This window comes from Pangasianodon hypophthalmus, chromosome 9 (genome assembly GCF_027358585.1).
Source record: "Pangasianodon hypophthalmus isolate fPanHyp1 chromosome 9, fPanHyp1.pri, whole genome shotgun sequence".
Classification (NCBI taxonomy): Eukaryota; Metazoa; Chordata; class Actinopteri; order Siluriformes; family Pangasiidae; genus Pangasianodon; species Pangasianodon hypophthalmus.
This window is the reverse complement of record NC_069718.1, coordinates 15,691,203-15,703,326: the sequence shown is the minus strand read 5'-3', so window position 1 is coordinate 15,703,326 and position 12,124 is coordinate 15,691,203. Positions and strand designations below refer to the sequence as shown.

The 12,124-nt window shown below is 38.0% G+C and overlaps 1 protein-coding gene across 2 annotated transcripts in view; it reads right to left on the bottom strand.

Annotated features, from left to right (window-relative positions):
- trim44 (tripartite motif containing 44) overlaps positions 1-12,124 on the bottom strand; it is a 50,377-nt gene that overhangs the window by 31,276 nt on the left and 6,977 nt on the right. For both annotated transcript variants that reach the window (XM_026919909.3, XM_026919908.3), the window contains exons 3-4: positions 9,111-9,188; positions 3,037-3,351 (exon numbers count right to left, since the gene is read on the bottom strand). In XM_026919909.3, the coding sequence (XP_026775710.1) occupies positions 3,037-3,351; positions 9,111-9,188 (393 nt within the window). The remainder of the gene's footprint in view (positions 1-3,036; positions 3,352-9,110; positions 9,189-12,124) is intronic.

The window sequence follows — 12,124 nt, the reverse complement described above, 5'->3', positions numbered from 1 at the left end:
CAAGTAGTCACTGGAGATACATACAAGACTAATTGTGATGATTTCAGCCAGCATGGAACATGAAGTCTGTGAGACGTTTTCACTTTTTTGTAAGCGTAAATAATGTGAAACAGGTGTGTTCATATTAGATTAGTTCTGATTTGTATCTAATCAGTGAAGAAATAAAGGTTAGATCTGGCCCTGATGTTAAAGCAAACACTTCGCTAGAAATTAGCGCTGCTTTCTTTCTGCCGCTCTGTTGATTCCCTTACAGATTTGTAGATTACACTTGAAACTAGAGACCGGTGAAGTGAGTGTGTGTATGGCTGACTCTGCATAGTCACAATTATTCTTGGCTTTCTATACATTTATGATGGGAATTAATCTATCTATTCTGACATCACATTTTTCAAATTTCCTATTTGTGTCAACTCTGTGTAACAATTGTTCAGCTGTAATTCAATGCATTTTAGGTAGAATGTCAGCTGAATTACATAAAAACACCGAAGCACATTAGGATTCATGCAGGCTGGGATATGTGGCTTTTGCATCATTTATGGCAGGAGAAAACTTATTTAATTTAGAACTCAAAAAATATAAACAACATTTTCACTGTTTTGTAACATTACTTAATTTAGAAAAGCAAGTGGAAAAAAGTAAGGTCTGCAGAGCTACCATTTATTTTGTTAATCCAGGCTAGTAGGCTAATGCAAAATGCAGTACATATGGTACTGTTTTTTTTTTTTTTAAACAACACAATGCGATGGTTGCAAATTAGCCATATCACTGACTTATGATATAAATATTCTCTAATGAACATTTAGCTCTGTACTTCAAAAAGTGTGATTAGTCTGCTTAGTCATTTATCAGTCATTTATTTTTTAAATCTAAATGAGACTCTGAATGTTTTAATGAGGCATAATATATATTTTATTTTCAGCTCAGTATCTAGACTAATATAAGGCTGAAAATGCATGAGATTTGTGTGTATACAGACTGTATACCAAAACTCCACACGTTCAGTGAGCTCTAATTCACCAAACGACTTCCCTAAATTATATACATATATACATATACATATATATATATATATATATATATATATATGGAGATGTGTGTGTCTGTGTCTTCCTCAGTGTGTGACTCTTAATCATATACAGAGAATAATCAGAGAACCAATCGACATTTAATTACAATCGCAATTAACCTAGGGAGGGCCATTTTCCAGCTTCCACCCATCAGTCAGTGCAGGACACACACACACACACACACACACACACACACACACACACACACATATATACACTGATGCCTAATTTAGCTCTCACTGCTGCTACTGGAAAGTTGTTCTCTCACCATGTGGTGACCAATGAGCTGAGGGGATGATTTAATTCCTGTAATCTATAAAAGCCTGTGTATATGCCACTCACGAGGTAGAGCGACTGTGTTTGTGTGTGTAAACGAGTGAAAATAAGTCTGCCTCTGTGTTAATTTGGGTAAGTGTGTGCATGACCTTGATATCTGCACTTGTTATAACTGTAGATTCATGTCAGACTCAGCACTGGCAAACATCCAGAGGACCAATAACATGCCTACACCACTGTCCTTCACATATACGTCTATGAGCGTGTGTGGTATATCCTCCTGCCTTCAGAACTGTGTGTGTGTCCTGAATGCTTATACCACTGCCCTTCATAAGCCTCCCTAGATTTGCTGAGACCTTCCTTCCTCCCTCTCTCTTTCTTCCAGTGGCCCTGAGAAACCGCACAACCAGTCTTAATAGCCTCATACATCTAAAGACCTTCAAAACACCCCCTCCTTCCAGCCCTCCAACCTCATTTAGGAATTTTAGTGCACACTCAGGAGGACTGGCTCAGACCATTACCAGGGTTCAGAGAAAATATTTTGGAAACATTTTTCGATTTTAGCTTTAATGCCTGGGGAGAGATTAGATGTTTAGACTCTCTATTTCATAGTGACAATATGAGCCCACAATTATTTGTCAAAACCTTGTGTGTCTCCCTAATAAATGCAATGACCTTTGTCGTGAAGACAGAATAATAATTTCTGGATTGATTCAGGCTACATTACCGGCTTCTGCATTCATATTGGATGGATATTTTTGTAGTAAATTACAGCTCAACGAAAATGAGCTCAATTTCTTAACACCTAGTCCTAGGAGTCAGCTCAAAAATTGTCTAAATAGACTAACCAAGCCTACAAACTGATTTTCTATGCTACCACTTTATTCATTGCTCATAATAATGCTTACATTAATACTGACTTCCTAAAAGACTACTTTAATTATAATAAATAAATAAAAATAAATGTGATCAGGAGCCATGTATGGAAGGGTTATTAGTTCTTCAAATTTTTAATGCAAAGCTCATTTTACCATTTTCCAGCAGCTTGCTTTCTCTGTAGCAATCAAACATAGATCTTATTAAAAAATGGCAAGGGATTTTTTGGAGCTGAAAATTGTGATACTCAAGTTCCCTATGTAGTATACATATTATAAGCACTGTTTTGTTTTTCTGGATAAAAGCTGTTTTTGCTAACTGTTATCACTGTTAGAGTAGTTATTGCTGAAAATAAAATTAATGTATATTAACGATTTACTTTAACATTATGACATTAAAAGCATGTCTAGTGGTAAGTACCTGGACTTGCCTATCATACAACAGGCTTCAGCAGTTGGACTCATTCAGTCCAGTTATCTCGACCTATTAATACTACATTTGGAACACAAGTTTCCTCAAGGTTTGAAGGATTCTAAGAGTGTACTTGGAATGTACTTGAAACATTTTAGGATGCAACGTGTAGTATTATACTAGACAACCAAAAAGACCTGAAAGACTGAAAACATTTAGAAACATTAACCTAAATTTCTTAAAATGTACCAAAAAGGTTAACTTTTGTGCTTTTGCACAGAGACCACAAGCAGAAACTCCTCCAAATGCCAAACCTTTGGCCACCAATGTACTTTACTGTTTTTGAACTTTGGAGAACTTCTTGTTAACCTTGAGCTCCCTGCGCTGAAGGAGAATGACTGCTTACCAGAGGCCTTGCTTCCCGAACAGCAGCACCAGGCGGCCGCGGTTGTCCTGCCAGCAGAGGTGCCAGGCCGGCTGGGGCCACTCCATTTTGCTCAGCATGGTCAAGCTCACCCAGCTGCTGTGTGATGGAGTCCATCTCCTCCTGCAGTTTCTCAGTGTGAACGCTGATCTCAGCAATCTTCTCAGCAGCCTGTGCTGTCAAAAAGGCTTCCTTCAGGTCTACCAGGTGAAGCACTCTCCACTCCTCCAGACGCACCAGTCTCTGTAACTCGTCAAACTGCTGGTTCACGTAGCGCTCCAGCTCGTCTGGGCTCATCTGGACAAGAAAAACAATGGAGAAATTAACATGTGGTGGAGGGATAGGCAGAAAGGGAGATAAGAAACTGAGAAAGAGAGGCAGAGAGATGACATAAAAAGGATAATTAGAGGAGATATTGGTACAGGCTTGCCAAATGAGCTACATCTAATTTCAGCCCTCTGATGAAAACTGCAAAATGGAAATATGGAGCACAGGTGGAAGAGCCGAGGACTAATGTATTTGAAGAAAGTAGGTAACAATAAAGAGATGACATGATGGAGGGCCTGGCAGTCCAGAGACAGAGATTAGGTAAAGAGCCTGGGGGATCAAACTTGTCATTTTAATAGCGGATAGTGAGGTTTTTCACATCCCATTTCACAGTAAGGACTTTGGCTTAGAGTGCCACCATCCTACGCCATCTGTTCAAGTTTCAGCTCTCGTGTACTTCCTTCAAACCCATTTCCTACTTTCCCTTTAGGACCTGTTTACGATCATTAATTAGAAACCATACTTTTACAGCTAATGCACCATGACATATCCTCTCACAGCCATACTGACTCACAATCTTCTACCGCTCTCTCATCTGTCACTTATTCAGGACTGGCCTTGAAGCAACTGAAACAGGCATTCATTCTGAGTCTGGATCAAATACAAGCCCAATGGCCTTGTACAGTTCCACATAGGTCACTCCAGCTCTACTGCAGTCCAGCAATCAAGGCTGCATGATCCATCAACAAGTGGCCAGAAGTAGAGAAAGTCTATTATCTTTAGCTCTGCCCCCTTTTTTACAAGATAAATATGTTACTAGGTGAATAGTGCTTGGCCTTTTTTCTTTTGATACAAGCTCAGTTTCATTAGCCAAAACCTTGACCTTACATAAGAGAAGAGAGATCTCAGAGGTATAAGGTTATCTCAAGCATCACAGTAGATATAATTCTACTGATTAGTGCATGACTGTACAGAGAGTAATAATACAAGCAAGTGGAGTTTTCATTAAAGGGAGTAAAACAATGATGCAAGGAGATGGGCACAAGTCAGTTAAAACAGGGACAGAGAAGGTTCTTTGCATGAGTAGACCAAACTCACTGAGTGTCCTCTAGTTACCGCTTTGTATTTCTGTCTGTGGCATCTGTCAGTTATTTGAGCCTAGCCTTGACTGTCATCGGCACTTCCACTTTCCATGCTAGCCTGATTAAAATTAAGAGCTGTGGACAGCATCTGGCTGGTCACCCCAACTTCCTTTGCATGGTACCCTCTCTCAGAAGGTTCGCTTTGCTGTAGGGCTGATGATATCATTGACTCTGACACCCACTGAGTGAGGCTGAATACAACAGCTGCAAAAAATTGATCTATCTACACTGAGCCTGAACTCATGGATTTGAAAGTGCATCTGCGAGGTGGCACAGCCATTGCTCACCAACACAGTGCTGGTGCTGGTTTCAGAGCTGGTGGCTCTATATCATTCTACAGCCATTCCACAGTTTTTCTCCAGCAGCAAAAATAATTTCAATGCACTAAAGAGCTGCTGGTCTGAAACCAGGAACTATCGTCATCACAGGCGTAACTGTTGCCATGACGACAGCTCAGCAACATGACCTCTTTTGGAGATCTACATGTATATTGAAGGAAAAGAAATTAAAAAATTAAGTGTGTGTGGAAGGAAGAAATAAATTTATTGTCAATTACCTACACTGAACTACACAAATGATACACTGCTAATGCAAGCAAACCTTGGAATCTAGACTCAGTATAAACAGCTAAAAGATATAAGAACATGTTTAATCTCGAGCACAACTGGTGTCAGCGTGCTCATGCTGAAAGATTCTGAATGATAAAATATATATTCAAACCCAGAAGTAAAACACTCCAAGGTTCTATTGACATTTTTAAGTTATTAAGCTCTCACATCTGATTATGTAGTGGTTCAGCTCTCCAACCGATGGAAACGCAGGCTGGTTCTTAAAAAGGTTGCTGGGTCCCTGAGTCTAGATTGGCACTGTGTCTATGCAAAAGGGGTATCAAAGGAGCAGAAACGGCTATAGACCTCCAGTGACAGTGAGTGCAGGATCTATTTAAGAACAGAAATACTGACTACAAAGACCTGTCAATGAGAGAAACACATTAGAGACACATTAACACCAAATGGCTTTGAAATGGCCGTCACCTCACCCAGAGTGATAGCCCCTGTCTAAGTGAGTGCTTTTTCCAGGAAGATTTCCTTCACTTTCTCTCCCTGCTATTGGCATTTCTCTGTGGCTGTAATCAGACTGTTGAAATTACATGGTAACTCAAAACCACACACACACACAGACAAAGAGAGAGAGAGAGAGAGAGAGAGAGAGAGCTCTTTTCACCACTGAGTGTAAATGCAAAATAAGTACTTTAATGATTTCAAGCCCTGAACTATTCAAGTAGCTAGTAGAGTAGAATGAGAGAGAGAGAGAGAGAGAGAGAGAGAGAGAGAGAGAAAACTGGCTTGGGTTCTTGGGTTCCCTGCTAAAATTTTAATATCTCCATAGATTTTATAATGTTGTAATAAAACAGTTTGGCAGATCTGTGAAGCACATGCACATGTGCTCTCATTTCATTAATGAATCTGTAGCCTTCACTAAAGACACTAGACACACATGGGGAAAGAAAGGGAGAGTATGATACATACTGATTACATATGCTGAACATCTGTTGGTCTTATGTGAGCCCTGTACGTAATTTTTAAGCATTTTAAAATAAGCAAAAAATCCCTGCTGAAGAAGAACAGAGGAAGAGCCAGGAATGAAAGAAGACAGAGAAAAGGGAGTGCTGCAAATATTATGTGTACCTACTCTCCATGAATGAGCATGTACGGTACATATAATCTAATACTTCCTACAATTCCTTCAAATAGTACTCCATAGTCCCACAGGAAGACTGAGATATAAGATGGCAGACACGGAGGTCCAGAAACATGACCCCTGAGGCAACACCCGTAATTAAACAAGCACACTAATGAGCTAACATGCCCTGAGAATTATATATTATACCATTACGCCCTATATTTATTTTGAAGTTTTGGCATGAGGATTGGAGAAGCTGTGCATTAAAAAAAAAAAAAAAAAGTGCGCTTTTTTAAGAAGTGCATCTAACAACTTTAATGTTAAGAAACTGGGATTCACAATATTTACATGTAGAGGATTTGACTAGTTTCTTCATTTCTGACTTGTTTATCATTTTTGACACCAGAAATGAGTTCTGCCCTCAGCCTAGACAGCACATACATACTATCAGCAGCGTTTGATTGGAGGAAAGGGTAGGAGCTTTCAGTGTTATTTTTATGACAACTGCAATTTCCTTCAGAGTCAGCAGAGGACTCTAAAATTTACAAACTGCTCCTAAAAGTTACTCAAAACTGTTTTTTCACTGTATTAAATAATGGATTGCTTGAGGTGGCAATTTAAAAAAAAGGCATTAGACAAATAAAGGCACGTAAACATGTCTACACTTTTACTCTCAGCAAAATATCATAGATTGTACAAATACACAAATTGGAAACATCACAAGTCGTACATGCTCCCACCCCCTTTTCCTACCTAAACCAGTGTCGTAACAAATGATATTTGCATACTGCACCCTGATAGGCTCTCTTTTATACTTTATGACACAATAACTCTTGCCTACCTAATGGTCAATACTACCACCAGATTTTTGATAAGATTTTCACCTATTCCTGTTTTTTAACCAAATGCATCAAAACTACATTTTTACTTTAACCATAGGTGCACTAATATTCCCTTGAAATTATTTAAATATTAACATTTTCTAAAGTATAGGGTGACTTTAAGCTCTTGTAAGCTCCTAATGCACATAGAGCCTCTTACTCTTCTAAGAACTGGGCTAAGCTGAGCAGAAAAAGACCAGATTATATATAAAAAAAGACATATTCGCTATTACTGTATGTGTGTGCATTTGTGTTAATAAGTCTGAAAGAGAGGAAGGGAGAAAAAGTGAGATCAAGAGAAATACAAAAGGACAAACAGCAAAAAAAGGGAAAGGTGGAGGAGGAAAACAAAGGGTTTCCAAAGTCTATGAGCCAAAGTTGAATATTTCAGCATGATAATAACAGCATTCTGGGAGAGCAGCACCAGTTAATGATAATACCTTTTCACAGGGTGTTTAAATTAACCTCACAGATTATACAACTCTTTTATAATCCTCACTTGTGCTGAATATCTTGAGACTAAGGAGCATGTCAGACAAAAGGCACACTAATCACACCGGTGATTCCATTTCCAGTGTGGAGAGAGAGAAAAATCTCTTACATTGTAAGCATTAAATGCTTAAAAAAATATGTTATTAAAGCATATATTGTGGTGACAAACTGCGAGATGTATACAGAGCTAGACTGAAGGACTGTATAGTGCTATTTAGATTATACAGTATAATTTCCAGGCATATTTCTGTGAAGTAATGTTACTGGAGGATGTCTCTGAAGGAACAAAACGCTAGGAAAATAATCAATGACGCAGTGGTGTGTGCTCGATACTACTATGAAGCTGATTATTTTCAAATAACAGCACATCCTGAAAGGTTTTACTTCTCACAGTAATTTGCCATCGATTACAATTAATTAAAGAAAGGCACATCATACATTTTATCCATTTATATTTGTGTTTAATGCTGTGGAATATCTGCGAAACAAGGTAATTCCTGTTATCACTTACGTTATAACAACTATAACAAGTTGTTCCCCTCAGCTGCTTTTCTTGTCATGTTAGTGAGAATCCACAAAGCCCTGCATCTTGAAGACTTTCCCGTGTTGGAAAACCTACAGTTACAGCTTCATCCCTAACTGCTACAAAACACCAACACTGGAGACTCCTTCCAACATGCTAAATAAATGCTAAAATCTCCTCACCGAAAACTTAGCATATTATAAACATGTCATTTGCCTAGTAGCTGGAACTACTGTCAGAGCTGCTGTTATAGAAATTTCATCTGATCAATAACAACACTGTGAATTCAACACTGTGGTATAAACAGATAATAATATACATCCATTGTCTAGGGCTTTTAGGAACTAGTGAATTTCTGGCTAAATACCAGATTGAAATGGCCATACCATAATCCTACACGAATACATCTCATATCTTCAACACACACATTTTATTGCAAATATTTCATTTATTTTATTTATTTAACATTTATTTATCCAAGTAAAGTCCCACCTAAAAAAAAAATATATATAAAAGAGACCTGGCCAAGAGTGCAGCATAGACAGTTTCAACTAGCAAGCAGCCAACAACAAATAGATACAATACAGTTATAACAAGATTTGAAAAATAGCAATTATCTACAGCAGCATTTGCCAATGGAGCCATCTTCCATATCCTTTAAAACTGATTTAAACTCTACCAGTGAAACCAATCAAGCTAGTTTTAGGGCCTATTATATAGTGTTGCATGCTGAAGGGGCAGCATATTTATAAGTTTTTTTTTTTTTTTTTTACCCAGTTCCATCCTGACATGGGCTTTTACCTTCATTGTAACTGCATATTGTAGGGCTTGTGTCCAATGGACTTGAGAATTACTAGGCTACATGTCCATTACATGACCTTTGAACAACACCTATATTTTTATTGTTTGGAATCATAAACTTGTCCAGTACTTGGTTTCGGCATGGTCTGGGAAGGAAGTAATTAAAAAGTGAGTTCTCCAGTGCATCCATATTTAAGAGAATTAAAAACAAACTCTCTTTTCTCACCATTATAAAATAATAGTTGCCAGTCAGTCTGGCCCACTTACTTCTGGACTGGTCCACTTGGTCTTGATCTTCTCTGACATTTCTTGTGTGCATGCTAGCAGATCTATGCCCTCTTTACTCTGAGAGAGAAAGAATAAGAGAAAAGTCATCTGAAGAGACATACTGGTCTGGTCATCACACAGTATCTGCATCCAATACAGCTGCCTAAATGACACAGTGCATCATGTGTAAATGAGGCATACAGCAATTAGCTTCTAGCCTATACGTAGTGTCCTATTTTTCAAAGCCTTTCTGAATCAATAGGCTGGTGACTAACCATATGTTACCCTCTACATCCCAGACAGCGAAACCATTAAATGGTAGAACTGGATTTAGATGCCATTTTTGATCAGTGTGTGTTTGCTTTCTGTGTTGCTCTTTTCTCACACTACGTCTAATTAAATGTTTAATGCCATGCCTGATCACTTGTTTAACAAGGGAAATAAAGAGCAGAAAAGTGCTGCATCAATACTGGTCTCAATAGCCTTAATACTACCAGCAGTGGAGCTTCACTGTTTCTGTGTGTAACAGTTAATTATGGTTGTTATTGATTTGCTACCTTGTTACAGTGCCCTTAATGCTAGTCTTTAAGTGAGTCGGGTATAGCCCATTTCCTCTTTTAATACACATTGTTACACTATATGGCCAAAAGTATTTGCACATCTGACCATCACACCAATATGTGCTTTATGAACATCCCTTTCCAGATTTAGTTCCCCTTTGCTGTTATAATAACCTCCACTCTTCTGGGAAGCCTTTCCACTAGATTTTGGAGCGTGGCTGTGGGGATTTGTCCATTCAGCCACAAGAGCATTAAAGCGGTCACGCACTGATGTCTGGCATGGACGTCTGGGGCGCGGTCTGCATACCAGTTCATCCCTAAGGTGTTCAATTTGGGGGAGATGCACATATGGGTGTGATGGTCAGGTGTCCAGAAACTTGTGGCCATAGTGTAGCTCAGCAGGTGCGTTAGTAGTAGTTTGTATATTTACAGTTCCCACTGTATGATATTTCTCACAGATCAGGATAACAACCCCAATACTAGCTTAAGAGAAATGGGTGTGGGATTTATGTGTTTGTCCAAGTAATCCATGAATCCTCTGCCTGACATGGGTGACACACCTATGACTATTCTTACTCTTATGGTGCTATAATACAGATAAGGTAGATCTCTCATATGTTTATGGCTATGCTTTTACTTTTGCCTATTTAAACTAAAATGACTGTTAAATGTCTGAGCTTACAAGTACTTTAGGTTGACAGAGTAATAAAGCATTTAAAAAAAAGAAAGCTAATCGTGAGTTAGTGTCTTTTTTTTTAATCTTGAGTTACACCTAAAGATGACATTTAGAGTAGTTTTTCTAGGGATGACAAGATACTTCTCTGTGAGTGGAGCCATTCCAATGTAGCCACTTTAGTATTAAATACAGTTAGTTTGTAATGCCTGTATTTTGTAGGGGGCTGTACTTTGACCTAGATATTTACTCGATTGCACACCATAAATACTAAAGCTATACATTGTGGTAAGGTTCTGTTATTGAATTGAATGCTAACGCTATTTCTGAATTGCTGAAATATATTCAGATCACGGTATATACCTATTCTACTTAAGATTTTAAGGAAGATTAAACTTTAATTTTTTTCTTAAGTATTACATGAGCTGTCAGTGAAACATCAAGAGTGTATCAGCTAAAATCAAAGATGTGTGTATATAACTTTGTTACTGAAATTCTGAGATGTATGTGAACCTGCTCAGGAGTCACTGTTCTGTGGAAACGGTGTTTTGCTGTTTAATGCCCAGTGAGCAGGTGTTTTTTTGAGCAAACTTCAGTGAAGAAATGTGAGATGATGTGTTTGCTTTGTGAGTGTTTACACTGTTTTCTAACCCTCGCAGTGTCACTTTAATATTTACTCAACTTGAAATAAAACTCTTCAATAAAAAGACGCATCAGCATGGATTTCAGTCTGGCTTCAAAGTTTTGGTTTTCATCTTCATCGTGGTTTACAAATTCAGTGGACTTCATAAAACTGAATCCAAACAGTCGGATTGGTTACTTAATTAAAATGCCATATTATGATCTAATGATGGACATTTTGTGTCGTATTGTGATCAGGCGAATGCAATCAATATTTTTCTACATAGTTCACTTCGTATTGTGTGAGAGGATTGACTGGGGTGTTATTTATAACACTTGGTTAAAACCTGTGAAGAAATTACACACAACTGTGACGTAAACACAGAGGGAGTGAGAGCCGAAGACTGTTATAGCTGATGCAAGATACTGTACTTCAGAGGATGCAGTTGTTTTACCCTGCAGTGAAAATGAATGGTAGTTTGGTTTGCATAAGTAAAATGACAAATGCATACATACATGCTGAAGGCAAAAATGCACGTTTGAGTGTTTAAGATGCCATATTCTTGTATTATTTGTATTATATGTAAATATGCAGAATCAAGGTTTTCAGTTTTTTTTGGCTTGTACCTTAATGTACCTAAATGAATAAATGAATGTAATTTACAGTATGTCATACTGTATTTTTGCATATTTCTTATTTAGGTATTATATTTTAATTCATATCCAAGAAATGAAAGTGAAATTTCAAACAAGCATTTATTGGGCACTCTGAAAGTGGCTAAATGTTTAAATGCCATTCTACCGGGCATGTAGAGCACTATGTAGGATCTACTGTGCTATTTATACCATATGTAATGAGCATAATGTATATACAGTGGGGATCGAAAGTTTGGGCACCCCAGGTAAAAATTTGTATTAATGTGCATAAAGAAGCCAAGGAAAGATGGAAAAATCTCCAAAAGGCACCAAATTACAGATTAGACATTCTTATAATATGTCAAAAAAAGTTTTTATTTCCATCATTTACACTTTCAAAATAACAGAAAACAAAAAAAGGCGTCCGCAAAAGTTTGGGCACCCTGCAGAGTTTATAGCATGCACTGCCCCCTTTGGAAAGCTGAGACCTGACAGTGTCATGGATTGTTCTCAGTCATCGTCTG